The sequence below is a fragment of the Mus caroli genome, unplaced genomic scaffold (genome assembly GCF_978045245.1).
Source record: "Mus caroli unplaced genomic scaffold, Mus_caroli_1 scaffold_8, whole genome shotgun sequence".
Classification (NCBI taxonomy): Eukaryota; Metazoa; Chordata; class Mammalia; order Rodentia; family Muridae; genus Mus; species Mus caroli.
The window spans coordinates 122969021-122996662 of NW_028227263.1; the positions used below are offsets into that span (position 1 = coordinate 122969021).

The following is a 27642-nucleotide window of genomic DNA, read 5'->3' on the forward strand; positions in this document are numbered from 1 at the left end:
GCTAGTAGAAGATAGGATGACAAGTGACAATTCGTAATTTCAAGAGCAAAATAAAATAGGGGACTTGACATAGCCTAAATGAATATGAGATCATTTTATATCTTCCATAGTTTTGGACTGCTTATATTATTTTGGAAGCTTTATGAATGTGAAGTAAAAATCACCAGTTCCATTTGTGTATGGTGCCAACATAATATTGTTCCAACCATAGCAAAGAGTAAAAAAGAGGTGTTTGGGAAAGACCACAAAGATGAATGCATTCTGAGAATTATATTTTTCAAAGGTAACACAGGATTCACAAGCTATTGCCATGGATCTAGTAAATAAATGAACTCTGACCATGCAACAGAGTTTACAAAGCTCCTTTTGTTTCAGGAATATTGTTTTCAAAAAGAAAACTTCTATTTTATCAACAGAAAATGTGGCTCAATGTATGAGCTACCTATTATCACATCACATTCTAACTTTGTTTCTCTTTCTCGTGTTTGTAACTACTAAGATAATACAAAAGTGTGAAACCTACTATAGTTCACATGAAAATATCATATCATTTGTAAATAGTCTATGAATTGTCTAATAGCAGCTCTAACTAAGATATTTTTGAACCAATATTAAACTGTTAAAACAAATACTAATTTTTGCATGTTTAACATTGTTAACTTAAATCATAAAAATTAAAGAGTAAAGATTCTAAAGCAATAAAAACAATCATGAAAACAGGCAGAAGAAATTCAAAAAGGCAAATGGGTAAAATATAACATGGTAACCTTTGTTCTTTTTAATGTAGAAAAGTAAAAAATAAAGGTAAGAAAAAGAGACTTATTTATTTTATGTGTATAGCTATTTTTACATGAGTCAGAGCACCTCATGTGCAGTGCTCATGGAATCCAGAAGAGAGCATCAGATCCCCTAAATCTGTGGTTATAAATATTTGTAAGCTGCCAAGAAGGAGCTTATAGATTGGCCACGGAACTTGGTCCTTGTGCGTGAACAAAAACCGATCTTAACTAATGAAATATTTTCCAAGTTATTCATATCAAGGCTAGATGAGGTAATCTCCTTCTTCATGGTTCTCTGATCATCACCTAATGCTGTCTGTACCTCTGCATCCATCATCAACTGGAGTAAGCTAATCTTATAACTGGGCTAGGGACCAATCTATGAATATAGCAGAATATCATTAGGAATGACTTCATTAAGGTTTTGCTAGTAGTGTCTATATCTTTGGGCTATCTGGTATCCCTTTCATGGTCACACAGGCATTGTGAGACATGCACTTCTTGTGTTGGTGCCAAATTAGACCAGTCATTGGTTGTGATTGCTGTAAGCTGTGAACCACCATTGCCCCCAGCACACCTTGAAGCAAGGCAGATTGTAGATGGAAAGTTTTGGGGCTGGGTTGGTGATACAGTTCCACTACTGGAAGACTTGCCTGGTTACAGAAGAAGGAGAGAATCCTTCATAACCTGGATTCCTAACTAGGGACACCCTCACAAATTCAGAAAGTTTCCACTGCACTACATTTCCACCCCACACTGCAAATGCCCCCAAATTCCTGACATCTCTATTCCATACTTTCTCTCTCCATCCCATCCTACCTTGCCTGATACTTTACGCTTTCCTTCCCTACTAATGCCTAGTTCACATCTGAAATCTATTCCATGTCCCCACCTACCCTAAGGTACATTTGTGCATCCCTGGTAAAACCATTCTTGTTACTTAGCCTGTTTGTGTTTCTGCTTTGTAGCATGATTATCTTTTACTGAACACCTAATAACAGCTAATAACAGCTAATAACAGCTAATAAGTGAACACATACCATGCTTATCTTTCTGGGTCTGGGTTAACTCCTTCAGGTTGATTTTTTTTTCTAGTTATAACCTTTTTCTGAAAATTTAATTTTTATTAGATATTTTCTTTATTTACATTTCAAATATTATTCCCCATTCCTGGTTTCCCCTCTGAAAACACCCTTTACCCTCCCCCATCCCCTGATCATCAACCCACCCACTTCCACTTCCTGGCCCTGGCATTCCCCTACATTGGGAAATAGAGCCTTCACAGAACCAAGGGCCTCTCCTACTGTTGATGACTTTCTAGGCCATCCCCTGCTTCATATGCAACTGGAGTCATGAGTCCCACCATGAGTACTCTATGGTTAGTAGTTTAGGCCCTGGGAGCTCTGGGGGTACTGGTTAGTTCATATTGTTTTTTCTCCTATTGGGCTGCAAACCCCTTCATCTCCTTAGGTCCTTTCTCTAGCTCTTTCATTGGGGACCATGTGCTCTGTCCAATGGATGGCTGTGAGCATCCACTTCTATATTAGTCAGGCACTGGCAAAATTTCTCAGGAGACAGCTATATCAGGCTGTCAGCAAGTACTTGTTGGCATCCACAATAATGTCTGGGTTTGGTGATTGTTTTGGGGATGGATCCCAAAGTGGAGCAATCTCTGGGTGGTCATTCCCTCAGTCTCTGCTCCACACGTTGTCTCTGTAACTCCTTCCACGGGTATTTTGTTCTCCCTTCAAAGAAGGATCAAAATATCTACACTTTGGTCTTCCTTCATCTTGAGTTTCATGTGGTTTGTGAATTTTATCTTGGGTATTCCAAGCTTCTGGGCTAATATCCTCTTATCAGTGAGTGCATATCATGTGTGTTCTTTTGTGAATGGGTTTCATCACTCAGGATGATATCCCCCAGATCCATCCATTTGCCTAAGCATTTCATAAATTCATTGTATTTAATAGGTGAGTAGTACTCCATTGTGTAAATGTACCACATTTTCTATATCCAGTCCTCTGTTGAGGAACATTTGGGTTATTTCCAGCTTCTGACTATTATAAATAAGGCTGCTATAAACAGAGTGGAGAATGTGTCCTTATTACATGTTGAAGCATCTTCTGGGTATATGCACATATTGCTGGATCCTCAGATACTACCATGTCCAATTTTCTGGGGAACTGTCAAACTAATTTCCAGAATGGTTGTACCAACTTGCAATCCAACCTACAGAGTATTTGTGATAAAAACTGTATTATATTGGTACAGTGACAGGCAGGTAGATCAATGGAATAGAACTGAAGACCCAGAAATGAACCAACACACCTGTGGTCACTTGATCGTTGACAAAGAAACTAAAACCATCCAGTGGGGAAAAGACGGCATTTTCAACAAATGGTGCTGGTTGAACTGGAGTTTAACATGTAGAAGAATGCAAATTGATCCATTTTTATCTCCTTGTACAAAGCTCAAGTCTAAGTGGATCAAGAACCTTCACATAAAACCAGATACACTGAAACTAATAGAAAAGAAATTGGGGAATATCCTTGAGCACATAGGTACAGGGGAAATTTTCCTGAACAGAAATACCAATAGCTTATGCTCTAAGATCAATAATTGGCAAAAGGGACCTCATAATATTGCAAAGCTTCTGTAAGGCAAAGGACACTGACAATGTGATAAATGGGCAACCAAAATATTTGGAAAAGATCTTTACCAATCCTACATCCGATAGAGGGCTAATATGCATAGATCCAAATAACTCTATTAAAAATGGGGTACATAGATAAATAAATAATTCTCAATTGAGAAATAATGAATGGCTGAGAAGCACCTAAAGAAATGTTCATCATCCTTAGCCATCAGGAAAATGCAAATGAAAGCAACCCTGAGATTCCACCTCACACCAATCAGAATGGCTAAGATAAAAACTAAGGTGACAACAGATGCCGTCAAGGTTGTGGAGAAAGAGGAACACTCCTCCATTGCTGATGGTATTGCAAGCTGGTAAAAACCACTCTGGAAATCAGTTTGGCGGTTGCTCAGAAAATTGAAAATTTCATTATGTCTTCTTGTAACAGCTGTGAAATAATCTATTGTGTATATGTACCATATTTTTTATCCATTCTTTAACTGAGGGATCTAAGAAAATGTGGTGCAGTGGAAACTTTATGGAATTTATGACAGATATGGGTGATGTTGTTTCCAGCTTCTAGTAGTGTGACTAAAGCCACTGTGAGCAGGTGATTGGATAGCACTTTCACAGTACTTGTATAGCTGAGTTATAATATATCTGTTCCCAGTTCTCTTTGGAAATACCACGTTAGTTTCCATTATGACTGTACAAGCTCCAACTGCCACCAACAATAGACTACTTACCTGCTCCACATCCCTTGCACAATGAACTTTTCTTTAGTTATGGATCTTAACCATTCTTACAGATGCAATAAGGAGTATCAAAATAATTTTTTCTCTATATTTTTCTGATGGCTAAAGATGTCAAACATTTCTTCAATATTTCTCAGTCATTTAACATTCCGCTATTGAGAATTTTCAGTTTATATTTCCATATGTAATTGGGTTGTGTGTTTTAATACCTAGTTTTCAATTTCTTAATGTATTTTGGAAATGATCCCTCTATTGGATATGGTATTGGTAAAATCTTTCATGTTCTTTTTGCTGTTCTATAAACCATTTTAATAACCATTCATCAGAAAAAAATTTCTTAAGATGATTCAAAGAATGTTTTCAGTATGGGTGAGAAATAATATATTGTGAAGTATTTTTTCTTGCTCATCATAGCAGGATTTAGGATGAATGAAACTAGACCAAAGGAGAGGTAAAAAGATACTTTTTTTTTCTTTTGCTTTGGTATTGCATATTGGTCTATGTGAAGTATAAAAGCATTTTTTCTTCAATAAAATTTAGATTAGAAATATGGCAATTATATGCTAATACATCTGCATTGTTATTCTCACACAGAGGAGATAAAATGTGTAGAAACAAGTCAAATAATAACAAGTATGGTTTTGTTCAGACAGCTCAGGAGGTACTGGCCAGAGTTTATTGGGAAAGTAGAACACATTCAGTGTATTTGCTTCATATATCAAAAGTGAAACCTTGACGTTATAATTGTGAATATTCTTCAGCTGATGTAAGAGGAGAGGTCAAGGACAAGGGCTCAGTGTCATGGGTTGGACAGGAACTCCCTCTTTACTCAGTGCTACGATTGGTTACATAGCAACTGCACTACCTCAGCAGGAATAGTGCTGGAATTATAGCAGTGAGCCACCATACCTGGTTTATAAAGACATGTTAAACATATATTTATTCAGTAGAATTTTTCAACAGTGTTAATAAGCTGTCTTAAGGGCTTGTTATTTTAAATGACTGGCTTTCTATAGTTGAAGATCAGAGAACAAGGATAACTAGGATCCCTAAACATCAACAGCAAGGGAGAAATAGTGGGGAAGCTTGAAGATAAAACTTTACCTGCATGCCTCAACCACCAATGGGAGTCTACAAAAACAATGTGAAGAATAAAGCAAATACAGTGTAGAAGATAAAAGCTTACAAATGTGACCACAAGCATCACAATGCTATGGGTTGCTCTGATCTCAGCATAACCTCTGTTGCCTTGATGGGGAGGGAAAATGTACTGCAGTCTCTGGTAGTGTCTATACAGGAGAAGTACCATGGAGACACTGGCCCAGACCATGATGCTGATAAATATGGCATCATGGGCAAATGACAAGAACACAATGCCGACACTGAAGCCGGATGTAAAACAGACCCACTTACTTTTAATGCTGGTTTTATTATTTGTGTTCTGTGGACCACTGACTTTGATTGGAATGTAGACATTATATAAGACACCAAACAACCAACAACTACCACAGAAATAGCTTATGACCTTGGGTCTTCTTCCTCTGACCATCAGCTTACCAAAATTGCCAGGAACAAGAGTGACAAACTGATAGGTGCTCAAGACACAGGTGGAACACAAGTTTGTGCTTCTTGCTACCATGTATACGAAGTACTCAAGTTTACATTGAAGGTCATTTGGTGGATTCCTTTGAGCAACAAACACATTGTTTGGAAACACAGTCATGAATAGAATTAAGATGCTGGACACAGCCATGTTAGTACAAATCACTTGTTTGGGTCTCAGCTGACATTCATTCAAAAGTGGAGAGAAATTATGGACAAACAGAAGGATGTTAGCCATAGACCCTATCCCAAACTGACAAAGCAACACAATCTGAAGTGCCACTTCCTCAGTGGTTTTCATGGCTTCATTCTGAGAAGACATTGAAAGGCTTCTGTGCCAACTGGAGGGGTGACCACGAAGGACAGGCCTGTCCTCAGGACTCTGGTCTACTGTCCACACTTATCAGTTGATCTGGGATGATTTCTTCTAGTCAGAAGGGAGACACTACTACATTCCATTAGATAATCTTTGCCTGAGAACACTGCATGGATATTAACTCAGAATATGATTTTGTGCCACTGAATTCCTCTTATTTTGAGAAGAAACTTATACAGATGTTGTAACTATTTCTCTATTGATCAACAACATAATGACATTTTGACACAATACAAGCTTTACAGGTGAATTCGTGAAAAGTGAAAAATTAGAGTATACTGTTCAATAATTAGAATCCAATCATTCCTCATATGATTATATATGAAAATAACATTTATATGCAACCAATAAAATTTCATAAATGAATAAAGTAGCAAGAAAACAAAGTATCAAATTTTCAGAAAACCAAAATGGGAAAATATAAAATATTTCAAAAGTCACTAGTTTTCTTATCCCGTACATAAGCCTCAATTTATACATACAGTCTGTATATTGGAAACATTTCTGGGGACTAAATAATATTATTTATTCATAACTTCATTAATCTTGCCTCTTTTATTATGGAATCAGATGCTGGAGGTGTGTGAATCATACTCAGCTTCCCTCAGTTACTCTGAAATACATTAACACTGTCACACTTTAACCCATGTACACACAGATTATTTTGAAACTCGGATTTGAAAGCTTGTGTTTTGTTTTCCATAGGAGGAATCAGTTTCAATCCATTCACTGGATAGATTGTTAGGTAAAAGCATACATTAAACACCTATCTATAGATCTCTTTTTTTCTAATGAAATAATGCAAGGAAATGCTTACCTGCCCCTTAGTTTCTTCTTAATGCTATGAAGGTTAATGCAGGTGAGCCCAGGTTGCCAGACCTTATAAAATAACAATATAGATGAATTTAACAGCCTACAGAGAGTCAATTACTTTGTCATTTGTGGTAGCACTGGAATTGTCTGCATGGAGACTTTGGGATATCTAAGATGAAGGGATAAATATTTATCCCCAAGACAATTCACCACTTTTACCTTCTAATGGTTAATGATGATATTTGCCAGTTGGCTAGATACTAATGAGTAGCTGAGCAGAAGATAGGAAAAGTTTTCTAAGTTACCTAGGGGAAAACTTTTGGAAGTTCTGTACTCTGTTGCAGTCAGAAATTGAAGAATGTACTCCAGGGTGAATAAATGTATTTGTTTATTGCATTTTCATCAGGTACACTCTATAGCACTGTGGCACTCTTCTAAAATCCTCCTGACAACAAGGAATTTCATAAGGACCATCAACATGTGATCTAGTGTGTGGTGTTTGCTATGGAGTAATTTTACTCCACCTATTCCCTCATGTTGCACAAGAATGTTTAATATGTCAAATTACCCCCTGACACCAAGGTTTCCCTCATAAATCCTAGGGTTATGGCAGTGTGCTTTTGTCTGGAGGTAGATTGTGGCTTGTTTTCTGATAAGTCAAACTATAGAGCCTTGGGTACATGCAAAGCCTACTAGCTGCTGCTAGATTTCTAGAAAATCTGCAGTGTAAGAATCAATTCTGGTTACACAGGACAGGCGATGGATAGAACAAGTCATTAAGAGATAAATATAACCATCAATATTTATTGCAACTCTAGTTAGAATAGACAAGAAGTAAAAATAACCCGGGTGCTTATCAACTGATGATCAATGAAATGTGGGGCACTTACAGATCAGAATAGCATCAGTTGTAAAGAATAATATACAAAATCAGGAGGTAAATAGTAGGGCAAGAAATAACCAGTGTGTGAGATTTCCCAGAAACAGAAAGACAATTATCTTTCCCAGGGAAGGTATAAGGACATCCACCCACCCCCAAATTTTGACAAAAAATTTATCCTCTCTACAAGAAATGCACAGACAATGTTGGAACAGTGGCTGAGGGAAAGGCCAACCAACAACTGGCCCAACTTGAGATCTATCCCATGGGCAAGCACCAACCCCTGACACAATTAATGATACTCTGTTAGGCTTGTAGAAAGCAGTCTTGCATAACTGTATTCTGAAAGACTACACCCAGAAGGTGATTGAAACAGAATCAGGAAACTGGAGTCAAACATTGGATGAGGCTTGGGGAGCTTATGGAGGAGCTGACAAGAGATTGAGGGACCCAGAATGAAGAGGAAGTCCACAGGAAGACCAACTGAATCAATTAACCTGGACACTTAGGGGCTCTCAGATGCTGAGCCACCAAAAAAAAAAGAGTATTTATTCATGGGATGACCTAGTATCATGGCATATATGTAGCATATATGCAGCTTGGTCTTCACTTGGGTCCTGAACAACTGGAGCAGAGGCTATCTGTAAAGCTGCTGCCTGTCTATGGAATACATTGTTCTACATGGGCTGCCTTAGTGGGGGGGGGGGGTAGGGAGGGACTGAAGAGAGGTAACTGGGAGGCAGGACAATGATCAGGATGTAAAGTAAGTACATAAATGAAAATAAAATAATTTAAGAAAATAGACATCAAAAAAAAAAAGAGATTTCTCAACAAAGGAATCTCTAATGACCAAGAAGCACTTAAGGTGTTCAACATCCTTAGTCATCAAGAAAATACAAGTCAAAATGACTCTGAGATTCTATACTCTGCTTGTCAGAATGGCTTACATTAAGAAGCTCAAGGAACAGCTTGTGCTGTGAGGTTCAGGAGCAAAGAGAACACTCCTTTCCTGCTAGAGGGTGTGAAAACTTGGGCAACTATGAATATCATTAGCAAGGTTCCTCAGAAAAATTGAAAGCAATCTACCTAAAAACCCACTTCCACCTGGTTGTATACACAAAGGACCCTCAGTCCTACCAGAATGATGCTCACTCAGCTATGTTCACTGCACCCTATTCATAAAAGCCAGAATCTTAAACTAAACAGGTGTCCTGAACAGAAGAATGGATAAATAAAATGTGGTACATTCATATTAAGAACACTATTCACCCATTAAATCCATGGATTTTGCTGGCAAATGAATGGAAATAGAAAGTATCCTGATTGATGTAACCCAAGCCCCAAAAGGCACACGTGGTGCGTTTTTTCTCATAAGTACATAGAAGCCATAAAGTAGATAATGTCCATGCTACAATCCACAGACTGAAAGAAGCTGAGTAACAAGGAAGACCTAAGGGAAGATGTTTGAGTCTCACTGAGGAGGAAAAAATAGATATTGGAAGTTAATGGAGAGGGGGAACTGTGTGGGAGAGAGTGTGGGAGGGGAGCATAAGTAACCAAGTTTGGGGAGGAGAGAATCAGAGAGAATTGGGACTGGTGAGGAGGGGCATCTCTGGATGAAACCAGGACAAAGGAAACACCTAAGAACTTATAAGGGTGACCACAGATAAGGCTCTTATCAATAGGAAATGTGAAACCTGAAACAGACACCTGCAGTAACCAGGACAGGTTGTCCTTGGTGGACACAAACTTACCCACAAAAATCCTCTAACTACTCTTTGTTCAGTCTCCAGCTGTCCAGACCAATACTTCTATACTGTACTTTTCCATGGTGGTGATGGGGTGGGGACAGTCTACCTTAGTTTATAATATTAACTATGTGATTGGGCTTCGAATGCCCAGATAGAGGGGCTAGCACACCTCCCAAGCTAATATCCTACCCTCTTTGTCCAACTTGTCTCTCCTTTTCTATTTCCCACCCTGCAGTTACAATTATCCAAATGTGACACCATTATTTCCTAGCCTGCAGGCCTGGCCCTCCCATCCTGATTGGGTTTCAGGTGCCATTTGTGTTGTGCTTCTCCTCACACCCCTAACTTTGGCCCTCTATAGCTTTGGTTGGTAGACCTCTATGAGGGCCTGGAAGCCTTAGGCATTGGTCTCTAGACCCAGAGAAAGGCTAGCAGAGACAACACCCACTCAGAAGGAGAACAAATATTAGGGGAATGGGTTAAGAACACAGAAATACTTGAAATGCCTTGAGTGGTTGGTGTTCCACGGGATATGCATTGGTACAACCCAGCAGTCCCCAGGTTGGAGGAACCTTGAAAGGATGAGCTTCCCTGGGCCCCTCACTAAGCTGGAATCCATTGGCAGCCTGTGCATGGATGTTCCTTGTGGGTTTGCCACCTCTGACTTGCCTCCTCCTTCCCTCTTGCTTTGCAGTGGACATCCTCATCATGGATGATGACAATGTTCCCAACTGCCCTCTCCCATATCAAGCTGTCCCCAACCCAGTCTGCACCTCCTCCTTGGCCCCTGCCGCAATCGTAGCCACCAGCTCCCTACATCTGCACTGACTGGGAAAAGGCTAAGCTTCACAGGTTGCAGCACCAATGCATGCACACAGGTAAGTGTCCCAACTCTTGTACCACCTGCAGCAAGACCTTCTCGCAGTGCTTGCACCTGGTGCAGCACAGGAGCATCCACACAGGCAAGAAGTCATTTGCCTGTTCAGAGTGCTGCAAGCGCTTTAGCTGCAGCTCCAAACACACACAGCACCAGTACATCCACAAGGGCAAGAAGCCTTATACTTAACCCAACTGAGGTCTCAGCTTCACACAGAGCAACAGCCTAGCCAAGCACCATCACTTCCATGGTGGTCGAAAGCTCTTCATGTGCCTGAGTTGAGGCTATGGCTTCAGCCAGCCCAAGAGCCTGGCACCCCACCTGCAGTTGCACCCAGAGCTGTCAGGGCCAGGTGTAGCAGCTAAGATGCTGGAGGCCAGCGTGTAAAGCACCAGGGCACCTGATAAGGCCACAGCAGCAGAAGTTAAAATTGCAGAAGGTAAAATTACGATCCCAGCAGGCAATGGCGAGGACATCATCTTGGTGGGGATGGTGCTGCAGCGCTCTGGCCAGGGTGGGGACGTGGGCAACAGGGACACAAATGTGCAGGGCGCTGGCACCTAAGCCATACATGTGCATGGAGTGCAGGAAGGGCTTTGGGCACAGGGCTGGGCTCCTAGCCCACCAGCTTACTCAGCACGGGGACAGGCTAGAGGGCTAAAGGGTGCGGAGGAACCTGTGCACATCTGCATGGAGTGTGGTGAAGGATTCCTGTACCATGCTGCAGAGACACAAGAAGATTCATGCAGTTGGGTTACCTTCAGTTTGCAGCAACTGCAGACAGAGGACCAACTGACTGCTGTGCTGTGTGCAGGGAGTCAGGGTGGGAGGCTTTTTAGGGATGGAGATGTCCAGGGAGGGGGATGGACAGGGCTCCTTGGGTTTGGTGGAGACTACAAGTGAGCAAGACCACAAGGGATGTCCAGAGAGAACCAGACTGAAAGCAGTGGTCTTGTCTCTTTTTCCTTCCTTCATGCTGTTCTGGGTGTAAGGGGACCCACAGGACTGCCCTACTGCCTGGGGGAGCTGCCTTTTGTAGGTTCCTAGTCTGAGAGCCAGAGACTGAGAGAACTGCAGGATCAATTGGCACTAGATGCTTAAGGGAAAGTCCACCCCTACTACAGGTCTCAGGCTGCTGTGTCCTAAGGAATGGAGGGAATCCTGGCTTTATGTATTGAGAGGGTCTTTCTTCCATTCTAGAATTCTCTCTTAATCATACTGTTTTGACCCCTTTCATCCAATATTATCTTTTCTGCCCCATGGGTCCTTATTAATTTTCTAGCCGAAGCCTTTGCTCTTCCTCCTGGATTTGCAGTAGCAGAGATGTGAAGTAGCCTCCTCTTCCTAGCATGGTCTTATTGGGAGGATGGGTGCTTTTTTCCCTGTCCTGGCAGTGGAAGAAGGGATGTTGGACAATAAATAACATTATTCAGTTGTCCCAGCACTGCCTATTTCTTGAGTTTGGGATGGAGAAGAGAGAATGATTAAATGGAGCCATCTTCACTTTGTGAAGTGACAAACACTAAATGAGGGGTGAGCATGTTGGGCCCAGGGTGTCCCAAACCAATTCCAGAAAGAGACATGTTTACCAAGGAGTCCCTTGCTGACCTGGTAAAAGGTCACTGTTGAGAAGGTTATTTGTTCCTGCTGGAAAGGGGATGGCTTATAGAGGACATAGAAATAGCACACCCCTCCCTGGTCCATGCTCTCATCACTCATAAGGCATATATCAGCATTCTCTGCAGAGCAAGCCTTATCTTGATGACTGCTACTATTCAGTAAAGCAGATCAGAGAAGGAGGAAGAGGAGGAGGAGGAGGAGGAGGAGGAGGAACATGGAGTAGATTTTTAATCCAGTACCCAAATGAGAGCAGGATGTTGGCAGTTGCTGTGGCATGCTTTGATCCAGATGCTGCTCAGTGCCAGTCCAGTGATGCCCCAGAACCCCTGCAGCTGCAGGATCAGAAGGGACCTCCAGCGTTAGAGTTTCTTGGGCACACAGTCCCCAGCTCAAATAATTTGAGAACATGCCAGATCCAAGTTTTTTTTACTATGTAGAACAGTACTTGAAATGTTTCTTGATGCCAATTCTCCCCTCCCCCTTCCTTGTGCCTCTTGGAAGACTTGAAAATGGCACACAACCCCCCTCCCAAACCTGTTCCCAGCTAGACATGCAGCCATATTCTCCATAAAGCAGGCTGAATAGGGTGGGGTGATGCTGTCCATTGATGAAGTGGACAATGGAAGGAGGAGGAGGAAGAGGAGCATGGACAGCTGAGATATAGACTTCAATTTTCTGAACTTGTTTGGCCATGAAATCTTGATTCATTCATAGAGCATCTTGGTGCTGGTGTGGTAAATTCTGCCACCATATGATGCCTTCGCCCTGACTGAGAGCTCTGGCCTAGGTCTCCCCCACTCAGTCCTCAGGCATCCTAGTCTCTTACCCACCTATGCCCTGCTAGGAGGAACTGTCCCATTTTTCAGCTAAGGAAACAGGTCAGAGGAGGCCAAGTGTAGCGCCCAGGTTCTCTCAGTAGAGGAATAGCAGATATTATATTCCCAGCTGTTGACTTAAAAAAAATTATGTGCATGCATTTTCATGCGGTAGTCAGAGGACAATCTGCAGAAATTCTCTATTTCTGGGATAGAAAATTCCAGATGTGGATTCTGGGATCAACCTCTGATCATGAGTCTTGGAGGCAGGTGCCTTTCCCTGATAAACCATCTCATCAACTCATGTAGACTGTGTTCATGGATACAATTATTATGGGAGCTGTGCTGAGAATTTGGGCAAAGAATTGGTGTTTGGTCACAGTATTTTTTTTTAAGTTATGGAGGAAATGCTACCAACTCTTCCCAATAGTAGCTTTCAGAGTCCTTAACTCATCATCTTTTGACATACTCAGTACAATAACTAGGCTTAGTTTTTGTAAACAGAATTTTTTTGAGACATGGTATCACATAGTTCAAGCTAACCTGAAACCTGCTGTGTGGTTGATGTCCTTCATCTGATCCTCCTCCCTCCCTTCTCAGTGCTGAGACTGCATAGTGCACCACCTCACTCAGCTGAAAACTGTGTTTCTGGGGCCAGAGAGATGGTTCTGTGGTTAAAATCACATCCTGCTCTTGCAAAGAACCTGGGCAGTTCCCAGCACCCACATGAATTGCTTCTAATTCCAACTCCAGTATACCTGATGGCTTATACGATCTCTGCAGGCACCTACACACACACACACACACACACACACACACACACACACAGAGAGAGAGAGAGAGAGAGAGAGAGAGAGAGAGAGAGAGAGAGAGAGTTTCAACATGACAAATATATTCATACTTTTAAAATATTTCCCTTCCTCTACCACCTTTCCTTCCACCTCTCCTTAGTTTCTTTGCTCTACAAATAGTTCCCCCTTCTGCTTTCATGCCATACACTCGTAGAAACACATCTGGTTTGTGTGTATGAGAAAACAGCACACTAGAGGGTTTATTGGGTGAAAGTCCTTGCCAAAGAAGCCTGGCAACTTGAGTTTACTCCCTGGAATTCACATGGTGGGAGGAGACAGCTACCTTCTAAAAGGTACCATCTGACCTGCATGTGAGCTGTATCATACCCATGACTGTGAGCACCCCAACACATTCACACACAGTAACAAGTTACTCTTTCAATGTAAGCATGCCCTACATAACCACCTTTCATTTACATAACTGTCATCTAGTAGCACCCACCATCTGTTACCTGGCATCCACATATGAACTGTATGTCTCCAGTTTACCCCACCTAATTGTCTCCATTACTGGGGATCCAATCCAGGACCTGAGGCAAGCACACTACCTCTGAGCCACATCCTCAGTCTCCATTTACCTTCTCTTTATCATCTAAGTTTCCATAAACTGCATTTATCTGTGATTGTCTAGAGGGTACACATCTCTTAATCTCTCTTCCTCTCTACCCCTTCCCCACTCTCCTTTCCCCTTCCCTATTCCAGCCCTCAAACTTGCTACATAGCAGTGGTTAACCTTGAACTTCCGATCATCCTGCCTCCACCTGCTGAATGCTGGGATCACAAAATTTGCCACTCTGTGGTTTTTAAGTGATGTTAGGGATATCCACAGCTTTCCACATGCTAGGTATGTAAGCTACCAACTAATCCACAAGCTCCACTCCCATCACTCCTTTTAATAGCACCCAAACATGTGTGTGGATTTAAGTGGTTCAGTTATTATTCGTTTCTGACTCCCTGCTGCTTATCAATGCCACTTCAGGAACCCATCCCCATAAAAGGAGCATGTGCATGCATGTTCTGCTCCTAGAAACAAGCTTTTCATTCTCATTAGAGGAGACTTGGTAGGGTAGTCAGGTGACTACCTGACTCTAAGGCTTTCTTTTCAAAAAGAGGCTGTCATTATGTAGGCTCTGCTGTCCTGGAACCCACTTTATGTGCCACCAAGTTGTACTGCCTCCCAAGTGCTTGGAATAAAGATGTGTTCCACTACACATGGAAACTTGTGCTTTCACAAGTAACAAGCCTAGAACATTCTCTGGCTTCAGAAATGCTGTTTGCATTATGAGGCTCCAAAAAAAAAAGTGGTCTGAGGCCCATGGGAGCGGCTGAATGCTTCCCTGGTGCTCCAGGGATAGCAATGGCATCCAGAGTAGATTTCCCGACTCTGAATGATAGCTTTTCCATCTACTCTATGGGAATGCTCAGGCACCCCATGCCTCAAAATCCTTGAAAGATGGGTATAAGCTACCCACATCTTAGGTGTCATGAAGGTCTGTACATGCATGCATCACAGGAGCACAGCAAGGAGATGGTCCAGAGGGGTGAAGAGTCCATTTTTCATGTGTGGTATCTATGTGTGTATATGCATATTTTCGGACGCGTGTATACATATGTGTGGGTCCCCATGCTTCTGTGTGAATGTGCACATGGAGCCATTTCTCCCTTCAGTTGATTCTGTGAGAATATTTTCTTTCTCAATCTCCCAGCACTGGGATTACAAGCATATACCCACACCTGGCTTTTTATATGGGTTGTGTGTATCAAGTTCAGACACTCATGCTTGCATGATAAGCCCTTTACTAACTGAGTCACTGCCCCCCATCTCATCTCTGCCCTTACGCCACACCCACATGGATTGATGATGTGACCTCAATGCTTTTCTAAATGCTGTGTTTATTTCATTCCCACTACATCCTCCGAGGTGAGACAAACATTTCACAGATACTGCAGTGCTAGGACGTGAAGGAGAGGGGACTCATGTCTTCAGTTTTTCCACCAGTTTCGGTCATCTTCATCAATAGCATACCAATCACCATCAATCACCACGTGGGGCTTGACAAACTGCACTTCCTCCAGCTGTCTTCTCACTCGGGCATAGTACTCCTGCTTCCACAGGCTGGGAAGAAAGAGATTTCATGCTAGGACCTACTGTCCTGGAAGCCATATCAAGACTACAACCCTTTTTGAGAACTCTCAATGAACATAGTACATCACTCCACCCCCATAGATTAAAAAGTCTAGGGAAGGGACTTCCAAGGCCCCAGCCCTAATGGAAGAAGGAGAATCACTTTCATTTCTTTGAAGACCTGGTAGGTTTCTCATGCTCCAGTGAATGACACCATACCCCTGTGCCTATGAACTTCAATAGTTGGAGGCAGTGGGTTATTAGACTAATTTAAAAAATTGTGAGAGAGATATATTGGAGTACCATGGGAAGATCTGGAGGAAGTAGTGGCAGGTGTATATCATCAAAAGATGTGATATGGATGTATAAAAGTTTCAAAGAGTAAGCACATTATTTAACAAAATAAAAGGACTGGGGAGATAAGCTCAGTTTATGAAGTACTTGCCATGAAAGCATCAGAAACTGCTTTTAAACCACATGGAAAAGCCAGGCTTCCAGGCTGGAGAGACAGCACAGTCTGAGGTCAAGAGCACTGGCTGCCCTTCCAGAGGACATGGGTTCTATTACCAGCACCTACACAGCAGCTCATAACCACTAGGCCCAGAGGAGTGGCTGGCCTCCGTGGGCTTTGCATACAAGTAGTATATAAACATACATTCAGGCAAACATTCACACCCATAAATTAAAAATATCTAAAACATAGAAACAAAACATAACCCAAGCTGGGCCAGGTGAGGTTGCATACAGGTTTAATCCCTCAGGTAGATCTCTGTAAGTCTGAGGCCAGGCTGATGCCAGGGCAGCCAGAACTATACAGTGAGATCCTGTCTTAGACAAAACAAAAAACAAACCCATCATGCAACGTCCAAGACGGATAGCTACTCTGAGACCTCTCAGGTTAACCCCTTGGCCTTCACATATACCGGCACACATATGCATGTGAGCCACAGAATCCACACATATAATAGTAAGTCCTAAATGCACAGGGATCTACTCTGTGTTGGGCCTTGTCCCAGATTTGAGGCACAGTGATGGGCAATGGCAAGGACAAGGGTAAGGCAAAGTCCCACCCATTCCAGTCCAGGAAAAGGGTATGCAAGGATTTAAATTGCTGCAGAGAAATCCCATTTTGCCTGTAACAAATAAATTGGTAAAAATCTAGGTCTGTAGCCGGGCGTGTTGGCGCACGCCTTTAATCCCAGCACTCGGGAGGGGAAAAAATGTGTGTGTGGGGGTGGGTGTATGGATGTGTTCCAGGTGAAAGTTGGGGGGTGGGTCGGGGACCCAGAGAGGGAGGAAGGGGGGAAGGAGGAGGGAAGGGGGCACATGTGTGAGAGTGCAGAGTTGAAGGGGAAGAAGGGAGAGAGAGAGGAAAGGGAGAGAGAAGGAGAGAAAGGAGGAGAGGGAGAAGGGGAAAGGGACAACAAATACAAGCAAGAATGCAGAGAACAGAGGCCAGCATTGGGTGCCTTTTCCCCATCACTCTTCACTTTGAGACAAACTCACCAAATCCAGGGCTTGCCAATAGGCTAGGCAGGCTGGCTAACCTACAAACTCCAGCATCTTTCTGGTCTCTGCCTCCCTAGTGCTAAGACTGCAGGTATGTGCACCACCACAGCTGGCTTTTATATGGGTTCTAGAGACCAGCAGTCAGGACCTCAAGCTTGTGTGGGAAGCACTTTACAGGAGGAACAATCCCCCCAAGACTGTACCAATTGCTAAGTCCATTCTCATCACTGTGCCTTGTAGCTCATTGTTACAGCTGGCTCTTTTAAACAACATTCTGCCTTTTGCTCTTGTTTGTGCGTGTACCTTGTAATGTACTTATGTAAAGATTGCCAACCTCACTCAGCCAGAATTCCCAACCCTCCATTCCCTCCTGTCTGTCTTCAATGATACTCCATCCCTATAAGTCACTCCTGGGCCTTTTGCACTTATATCCATGTGCTGAAATTTTCACTTTGGATAAATCATGGCTATTATCTGGAGAACTTACTCACCAATCATTTCACCATCAGCCTCACCTGGGCTGCTTGCCCAATCTTCTCTAGCCAAATTCTTTGTTTTTATTTTTGGAGCAGAGTCTTGTTACACAAGAATACCTGGTCCAGAATGTACTAGGTATGCCTGACCTCAAACTTGCAGCAATCTTCCTGTCTCTGCTTCCTTAGAGGCAGGACTACAGACACGCACCACCTTGCTCAGTGCTTCACCCAAATTACTTTCTTGGATTATAAGTATACTTGGGCATGTGGGATGGCTCAATGGATAAAAATACTTGATGGCCAAGCCTGACAACCTGAGTTTTATCCCCAGAATCAAGAAAGAGAAAACTGACTTTTTCAAGTTGTTCTGACTCCACATATGCACATAAATAAATGTTAGTATTTTTAAATGTATGTGTATGTGTCTATATGTGCCTATTTCTACTATGCACTTGCAGTGCCCAGAGACCTGGAGAGGGTATTAAAACACGAAAACTCAGATATAGGCTGTTATGAGCCACCAAGTGTGCTCTGGGTACTGAACTCAGTTCCCTTGCAAGATTAGCAAATCTTTAAAGTTATCTAGCCATTTTTCCAACCCCATTTTAACCCACTCCATTTAATAATGAGTGGGAGGCACCATTTATCAGGACTCAGGAACTCACCAGTGGCTACTTTCAATATTTAACATGCATGACAAACTTGTCTACTTTTGATTGAGGTAGGGTCTGAGATTTATGCTGTCCTAGAACTCACTATATGTAGTCAAAAATGATCACTTATTTATGGCCTTCCTTTTGTCTTAAGTCTGACAAGGACTACAGTTGTAGGTATGAGTCACAACACTTGGCAAAATTAACCATCTTAACTATTTGGATGTATTAGTGGCATTACACACATGTAGTGCTACCACCTTCTTCATAACTCTCCCATCATCTCAAACTGAAAAGCCTGTAGATGATAAATATCAACTCTAAATTTTCCATTCCCTTTTAAATTATTTTGGCAGTGCTACAGATGGAACCCAGGACTTTATATATGGGGAAAAAAAGGGCTCTTCTCTGGAGTTTTAAGCCTCTAACCTTCTTTGTTGTATCCTTTAGCAACTTCGTCTGTCATGATGAGTCTACCACCTAGGAATTTCATATGAATAGTATCACACAGCATTTGCCTTTTGTGACTACTGACTTCACTTAAAGTCATTGTGGTTTATTCATGTAGGAGCACACATCAAACTCCCTTTCTTGAAAACTGCCACTAAGAACATATATGTACACATGTTTTTTGAGACAGGGTCTCACTGTGTAACCTTGGCTGTCTTGGAACTTTCTCTGACAGTGGTTATCAACCTGTGGATCCAGAGCCTCCCAACTTGGGGGCTCACATATCATAATAGTAGCAAAATAAGTTATGAAGTAACAACAAAATGATTATATGGTTGGGGGTCACCACAACACAAGGAAGTGTATTAAAGGGTCACAGCATTAGGAAGGTTGAAAACCACTGCTCTGGATAAAGACAGTTGCCAAGCCACGGTCTCAACTACTTTCAATTGCTTCTGTTTCTCCAATTAACGTGTCAGAGTGCCTGAGTTTATGTCTCAGGAGACAATTTGGAACTTACCCAATTATCCACAGGTTAGAGACAGGACTTTGGAACGCAGAGCACAGCTTCAACATCCCTGATGTACTGAAGTCATTCTTCACCAGATTTAGGCTGTTCAGGTGAGGGTTGCAAGAGATGGCCAATGACAATGCCTCACAGCATTTGGAAGTCAACTCACATGCCCCCAACCTACCAGAAGACCAAGAAGGAACCCATTAATGATGGACCCTCCACTTGGCTGGCCTTTAAGAGTTCAACCACGTGCTTACAGGTGAGAGGGACTCCATGCAGAGCCTGACTTAATTGCTCTTGGAGAGAGCCCAACATTCTCATTTCTAAGTTCTGGTTCTGGCTCTGATTGCTGCTGAGTACCTCAAAGTGCCTTTGTGAAACAGCCCAGCTACACTGAAATCAGGAATATGACAAGAAATACAGAAATACTTGCTGATACTGCGCCAAATACTCAGTAGGGTGGGGAGCTGCATGAAGTCTGGACATGCTCATGGTACAAAGTTGCACGGGTACTGCTCTTGTTGAGGGTGCTCTTAAGAGATTATCACACCTAGGAGGTCAGAGCTTAGAGACCATGACATAGGAGATAAAGCTGAAGACTTTAAAGGTTTAGGGTTTTAGGAAAATGGATGAAACTGGCGGTTAGCATAGGAAGTGAAGTCAGGCAGATCTGGAAAGTCAAATATTGCATTGTTTTCTCTTGTTCATGGAACCCAGATTGTAAGTAGGTACATAAAGTCATATGTAGATATGATGTACATATATACACAAATATACGCCACTAAAGAAGATGTGAAGCTGATTCTAGGGGAATGAAAGCAAACTAATAGGGTGGGAGGGGAGGGGTGTGAGAGGGGAGGGGGGAGGGGGCGAGGGGGAGAGGGAGGGGGAGGGAGGGAGAGAGAGACACTTGTCAATGTATATTATATACTTGTGTGAAAGTGTACCTGTGAAACCCAATACTATGTAGGATGAATGTATGTAGTAAAAATTTAGGACTTTATCCTAAGAGCAGCATGCCAGAGAGAATATCATTAACAAGGGGCACCGGAACAATTAATCAGAGACTAAAAGCATCTGCTGCTCTTGCACAGGACTTGGTTTGGCTCTCAGCTCCACACCAGATAGCTTACAGTTACCCATTAACTTTGGCTCCAGGAGATCTGATGCCTTCTCCTGACCTCTCCTGTGGGTACAAGCATGCATGTGATGCAACTAGAGATGCAGGCATGCGCGCGCAAACACACACTTATACAATAAACTTTAAATGAAAAGATCAAGTGACCATGGAGCTGGGCATGGCAGCACACTCCCATAATCCTTACACTGAAGAGGCTGAGACACAAGGATTGTAAGCTTGGCCTGCATGGAGAGACTCCACCTCGAAGGGGCGAGGGCGAATCAGTTGATAATGGTATTATCAGATACTTTAAAAGTTACGATTATTTGTTCTGTGTATATATGCATGTGGGGGGGGGGTCAGATGAGAACTTATAGCTTGTTCTCTCCTTCAACCTAGTGATAGAATTCACATTGTTGGATGCCTGCTGAGCCATCTCACTGGCCCATAATCTAGTAATTAGATAAATTAGTTTTATTTCTATTTATGTCTGTTGTGTGTGTGGGAGTGTATGAGTGCATGTGTGAGTGTGCACACATGCACACTCATGAATTAGATCTCACAGAACTCAATGTAGCCCAGGCATCAGACCCAAGATGATCCTCCTTCATCCTCTTGTGTGCTGGAATTACAGGTGTGAGCCACCGTACCTGGGTAGGACTCTGGTCTAACAGACTCCCAGGTGGATGACATGATGACTAAAGTCTTAAGAACCACCACTGTTCCTGGTTGTTCTGTATTCATTCTTCCTGCTCAATTAAATGTGCTGGACCACCAAAGTATTAGTTTCTGTATTTCCAGCACCAAGGGCGAAGTTCAATGAGCATCTATCTGAAGGTTCCCCACTTGAAGATCAGGAACACCCAGACCCATGACCCCGAGGTTAATACTGTATGACTTTATGAAGTCATTAACATGACAACAGCACCCTGGTTTCATGTTCAGGTCCTCTCACCTTCACTAAACCCAGCCCCTCAAAGAGGTGATCCCAAGAAGTTACCCAAGTCTCCTCAGGGAGCTGCTATTTTGCTTCAGTCCCTCGCACAGGGTTATGACTCCTTTGTCACCCAGGGCGTTGTGACCAAGATCCAAACTTTTTAAGTGCTTGGTTGTTGTGATCATACAGGCCAGGTCCTCGCAGCAGTTCTGTGTGAGTTGGCAGTCCACTAGTCTGCAAGAGACACAGAGGACCCACATCTTCAGTGGGGAACAAATACAGCAAGAGTAACATTCGCAAACACTCAGCACATATGCCTTTATTTCCTTTTAATAGAATGTCTTGGGGTCAGTGAGAAGGCTCAGTGGATAGAGGTACTTGCCACCAATACTGCTGACTCTAGTTTGATACCCTAGATTCACATATGGTCGAAAGGGAGAACTGTTTCCTGCAAATTGTCCTCTGACCCTGTTGCAATAAAGGCTCTCACCCAAAATTAAATATAATTTAAATAGAGATGGTCTTTATTCTCTGTGGTGTACACATGGGTGCATATGTGTATGGGAGTGTAGGGGTAGTCACATCTGTGCACATGTGTTTGGAGGCCAGAGATTGGCCTCAATACAATCAACAGAAACACTTCATTTCCGTGTACCTTAAGCTTGCCATTTTAGAGAGACTTGCTGGCCAGTGAGCCACTGGGATCTTTTTGGCCCTCCTTCCCTAATGCTGGGTTTACAGGCTCATGTTGGAGGCTTTTATGGGGATTATGTGAGTCTGAATGCAGGTCTTCATGCTTACTCAGCACGTTCTGTATCCAGGAAGCTAACTGCAGTCCCAAGAGGTAGCCTTTCTAACCTATTCTCATGAATGGTACAGAGTAGATGTTATCCTGGGAGAGGGATAGCAGTGGGGAAGAAAATGCAGTGGTTGAACAGAGGCATCTTTGAAAAAATAACTTGTATATCAATTGAGTCTCAGATACAGAAGGGGCCAAAGTTGTCCACAGGCTGAGAGACAGGCAAGGACTGAAGAAGTAAATTTTACTACAGAATGCCAGGACAGAGAGGAAAGGACACAGAAACTCATTGTAGTATACCAACAGAAGCTGGGATTTCCCAAAGAAGTGGAACCTTGTGCTTCTGTTGCAGAGTGGGGTGAGTGGAGAGTGACACCACAAGAACAGCTAGATGGTCGGAGTCTATTTTATATATCCCTGCCTGTCCTAGAACTCACCATGTAGAAATCATGTGGCCTCTCAACTCAGAGGTCCTCCTGCCTCTGCCTCCTGAGTGCTGGGATTAAAGGCATGTGCCACTATGCCTGGCTGCTTGAGTTTGATAATTCAAAGATTCTCAAAAATTTTGTACTAAACCCAGACACCCACGAAAATTTAGTATCACATTGATGCCCACAAGGGAAAAGTCTTACATCTAACTTCATGTGACAGCTCATGGCTATAACATATCTGCACTTGAAGCTCTGTGTGAAACCACTTTTACACTCAAGGAATGTATGAAATATAAATCCTCTTTACATTTAGATTTTGGGGCTAACCCTAGGGTTGGGGGTGTGACTCCGTAATAGAGCACCTGCCTAGAATCCCTCAGTGAGAGCCTGGGGAGTGTGGCTCAGTAATAGTGTATATGCATCGATCTTGGTTGCACTCCTGGAGTACCTCAAACAGCACCCCACTCAAAAAAAAAAAATCTCTGAAGCCATGAACAGATTTTAGGGATCAAGGATGACTGAGAACTACTTTTGCCTTGGGGTCCCTGTTCATAGTAATTCCTTCTTTCCTTCAACTCTGTGAACTCAGCTCCTCACTTTATCTATCTACTGTGACGGCCAGGAAGAGGAGTACTTGACCCTAGAGTTGGTTTTTGATTCTCACATCTCCTTATCCATCTCTTGCTCTCCAAAAACCTGGCAGCAGAGATGACCCTTAACCCCCACTGTTCACTCACTCCAGTTCTTTAAGGTAACAAGTAGGTTCCTTTAAAGCTTCACACAGTAGCTTCATTGCATCATCCCCTACAGGGTTCATGGTCAGGCTCAGGTGCGTCAGCTTTGTGTTGTTTGCAAGTCTCAATGCCAGGAAGCCGTAAGCATCACCTACAATGTTGCAGTGATTCAGTCTGTGGAGACAAATGGGAGAGAAAGATCACCACTGTTCTTTCCTATGACCTTGGATAAGAGACTCCTCTTGGTCTCAGTTTACCCTTCTGTAGGATGGGACTCCTATTTATATTGCCCATTGCTGTCAGTCTCAAGTGGAGGTGATTAAAGAAGTTGGTAGTTACTAGCCTTAGGCCATACTGGAAGAGTCTCAAACTGACCAGGCTGGCAAGATGGCTTAACAGGTTAAGAGTGCTTGCTGTCAGAGCCGGGCGTGGTGCCACACGCCTTTAATCCCAGCACTCGAGAGGCAGAGGCAGGCAGATTTCTGAGTTTGAGGCCAGCCAGGTCTACAAAGTGAGTTCCAGGACAGCCAAGGCTACACAGAGAAACCCTGTCTCGAAAAACCAAAAAAAAAAAGAGTGCTTGCTGTCAAGCCCGAGAATGTCAGCCTGAGTTCGTTCTCTGGGAACTACATGGTGGAAGAAAATAACTGACTCCTACCATCTTATATGGGTAGGCCACCCATATGCCTGCTGTGCAGGCACACACACAGGCACATGCATGTACACACCCTCTGAACCTCTAGTCCTCCTGTATTTTTAATAGGATGAAAATATTAATTTTATTGTATATATGTGGGACTGTACTTATGCTATGGTGCATGAAGGGAGGTCAGAGGATAATTGGTTCAAGTTGGTTCTCTCTGTCCCACTGTGCAGTCACAGGGATCACATTCAGACTGTCAACCTTAGCAGCAAGTGCCTTTACCTACTGACCCATCTTGCCAGCCCCTATTTATATATTTTTTGAGACAGGATCTTCGGTAGGCTAGGCTGGTTGGGAACTCATTTTGTTGATGAGGATAACCTAGAATTTCTACCTCCACGTCCTGAATATTGTCATTACAAGTAAGCGTGACTCCATGCAGCTAAGCTTATATCCTTTAACAGACTTCCTGGATTATTCAGACATGCTGAACACATATTTTCACATTTTTGAAATGAAGGTATGTGCATCAGCAAGGATGTGCCACAGGACCACTTGTGAGACTCAGCTCTCCTTCCATTATATGGGTCCTGGGGATTGAACTCAGGTCATCAAGCTTGGCTGCAACTTCCTTTACCAGCTGCCTCATATGTTTTATTCACAAGAAGTTATTAGTGGGCTAATTTAATTCCCTTAAAGCAAAGGGAATGAACAAGAAGAAGCACCCCACACCCCCAACCAGAATAAACAGCTTGCGTTAATCAGTGTTAACAAGAATTTCATTGTCAGACTTAAGATTTATGGTTGAAGGTAACTTAGTTTTTAAAACATTTACATGGGACAAGTGTTACACAGCAGCTGAGGAGAATGTCTTCCCACTGTGGCCTGCACAAGTGGTGCTCCTAGGAGCTTCCAACACCATGTATCTGTGGTCTTATCCCTGAGCCAACTGCTGCCTCCTAAAAAAATATTTTCCTAGGTACGTGTCCATGTGTGCATGTGTGTGTAGGCCCTTGACAGTTGTTCCTCAAATGAGATCACAAGTCTCATGAGGCTACATAAGATCCTGCTCTCAGAAATCTCAGGCTGGAAGGATGACTCAGTGGGTAGACTGCCTCTTAGACAATTGTCTAACCTGTGTCTGGATCCCTAGAGTCCAGCACATATCTGTATCCCTGCACCATGAATGGTAGATGGGAGTGCCTTAAAGCAAGAAGGTTGGCTGCTGGTGTTTTCCTTGATGGATCTCCACCACCTGATTACACTGAGGCAAAGTATCTTCCTTGAACCTAGCTAGCTTGCCGATTTGGCTAGTCTGGCATATGCAAACAACAGAGAGCCCCAGCTCAAGAAGGTGGAAAGTGAGACTCAGTGGCCAAGGCTGACCTCAGTGTGGCATGCACATTTCTGTACTCACATGGATGGGTGTCCCACATGTGAATGTTCACCCCCTCCTTGATACACCAACACCCCAACTAGAAAGTGACTGCAGTATTGCTAAGCACCAGGAGGCTAGGACATCCCTTGTGATGTTCTAGATAACACTTGTCAGGCACAAGCCACTGTAGCTGGATCCACAGTAGACATGAAGGAAAGCATTGTTCCATGGAAAACACAAAGTCAGAGTTGAGTGGCTGATGAAAGAACAATCAAAGATCCCAGGAAGAAAAGCCTGTGTCACCATGAATAACAGCTTCAGACTGGGCAGTCAAGGATACTTAGGGAATACAGCTCCACTATATTTGAAGGAAACCTTTTCCACTACAAGAAAACAAAGACAGATAGGATTTACAAGGACAGAGCAAAGCACAGAAACAGAGAGGGACAGGACTCAGCCCAGATGGCTACCCTACACCTGTGTATTAAACAATATCTGTATCAAACATTACAAAAAAAATGCTGTGCCTGAAATAAACATATAAAGCAGTTTTGTGGTCCATATTCAGTAATACGACTACATACCATATATACTTCACTTTGTCATTAGAAGGCATAGTGTGTGCAGAGAAATGTGTACAGGATATTGCAAATACACCATCTTATATTTTTGAAAAATACCGTAGAACTTGAGATGACTGGGTAAAGTTGTTTGCAAGAGGACCTGAGTTCACATCCTAGGAATCCATAGACATGCAGGTCAGACTTAGTGACCTCCTATAATCTCAGTGGTTCTGAGGCAGAGATAGGTCCACTGAGCTAGCTAGCTGGGATAGATGAATTAACAACTGGGTTCAAGCTAGACTCTAGACAGAAAGTGACTGAAAACAGCAAACATTCAGCCTCCACATGCACACACATCTGTACCCACACACATACACATCCTCTTAACCGCCTCTCCCCATAAACATACACAAGCAAATTATAAAACAAAGGTTGTGTTTGGAAAGAATCTTGAGGGCTGGAAAAACAAAACAAAAAATCGGCATAGTGGGTAAAGGGGCTTGCAGCCAAGCCCAGTGATTTGAGTTTGACCCCCAAGACCCACAGGGTAGGAAGGAAAGAACCAACTCCTGCAAGTTGTCCTCCCAACCTACATGTGAGTGCTGTGGCATTTGTACTCATCCCTGTATATAATCATGTAATAAAAGCCCAGAATCATCTTCAAAACATATACACAAGTAGCAATATCAAAAAGCTTTCATACTAATGAGGGTCAAAGAACCGGAGCCCTAAACATACTGGGAGTGCTGAGAGGAATATGAGCCTATGAACCGCCCCCAAGGCTCACATACTTGAACAATTGGTTCCCCCGTTGGTAGTGCCCCCTAGGGAGACTGTGGAACCATTAAGAGGTGGAGCCTTACTGGAGGAAGCACACAGCTGGACTTGGACTGTGAGGGTTACAGCCTCATCTCACTTCCTGTTCTGCTTCCTACCATGTATTTTTAAAAAAAAAAAAATGGCTCACCAGCTTCCTGCTCCTGCCATTTTGTTTTTCCTGACTACCGCCACGCCATCCCCATGGAGCTGGAATCCCTCTCTCTGGAACCACGAGCTAAGACAAACCACAACCCCCTTTCTTCTTAAAGTTACTTTTTGTCAGGGTGTTGCATCACAGCAATACAAAAGTATCCAATACACTGGGGGAAGCTGCTTCCAATGCACCGCATAGCATCACTACCGTCACTCTAACTCCCACACACCAACCTCCCACCCACATCTTTCCCTTGTAGAACACACACACCTATTAGTCTGAAAGCTGTGATGGCCTCCCAAAGAAACTAACCAGACTCACATCAGCCGCTGGAGAGCACATTCTGGATTCCTCAGGAACTGACACAGCAGTTGCACTCCTTCAGTCCCCAGGCTGTTGTTTGACAGGCACAGGTGAGTCAAGTTCTGGTTGCTGAAAAGGGCTGAGACCAGAAGGAGGCAGCTCTCAGGTGTGAGGCCACAGCTGTCCAGTCTGCAAGGAGAACCCCATAACCCCAGAGAAAACAATGAGGTCCATTCTTGTTTCCCTCCTCCGAACTTGCATTGCAACATTTATTATGGTA

At 43.0% G+C, this 27642-nt stretch overlaps 2 protein-coding genes and 1 pseudogene across 9 annotated transcripts in view; 1 reads left to right on the plus strand and 2 right to left on the minus strand.

Annotated features, from left to right (window-relative positions):
- Positions 1 to 255: 255 nt before the first annotated feature.
- LOC147003430 (vomeronasal type-1 receptor 4-like) lies at positions 256 to 7035 on the minus strand. Of its 6 annotated transcripts, none has more exons than XR_015048004.1 (3): positions 6965 to 7020; positions 3108 to 3300; positions 256 to 3008 (listed from the first exon to the last, which is right to left on the minus strand). XR_015048004.1 is itself a non-coding variant. In XM_085842065.1 (2 exons), exon 2 carries the CDS (start codon positions 6091 to 6093, stop codon positions 5164 to 5166), a length of 930 nt encoding a protein of 309 aa, XP_085698191.1. In that variant the 5' UTR covers positions 6094 to 6760; positions 6965 to 7035; the 3' UTR covers positions 5085 to 5163. The 6 variants fall into 6 exon arrangements, 2 of the variants coding, with proteins under 2 accessions (XP_085698191.1, XP_085698192.1); XR_015048003.1 differs by having other exon boundaries at positions 3108 to 5078; positions 6965 to 7004; XR_015048002.1 differs by having other exon boundaries at positions 256 to 3300.
- Positions 7036 to 10293: 3258 nt separating this feature from the next.
- LOC147003431 (uncharacterized) lies at positions 10294 to 11264 on the plus strand (annotated as a pseudogene).
- Positions 11265 to 15737: 4473 nt separating this feature from the next.
- Positions 15738 to 27642, minus strand: part of LOC147003432 (NACHT, LRR and PYD domains-containing protein 5-like) — a 36689-nt gene continuing 24784 nt past the window's right edge. For 2 of the 3 annotated variants that reach the window (XM_085841005.1, XM_085841004.1), the window contains 5 exons: positions 27381 to 27551; positions 23506 to 23676; positions 21602 to 21772; positions 19488 to 19658; positions 15738 to 15870 (listed from right to left, as the gene is read on the minus strand). In XM_085841005.1, coding sequence (XP_085697131.1) covers positions 15738 to 15870; positions 19488 to 19658; positions 21602 to 21772; positions 23506 to 23676; positions 27381 to 27551 — 817 coding nt within the window. The remainder of the gene's footprint in view (positions 15871 to 19487; positions 19659 to 21601; positions 21773 to 23505; positions 23677 to 27380; positions 27552 to 27642) is intronic. The other variant, XM_085841006.1, reaches the window with a different exon arrangement.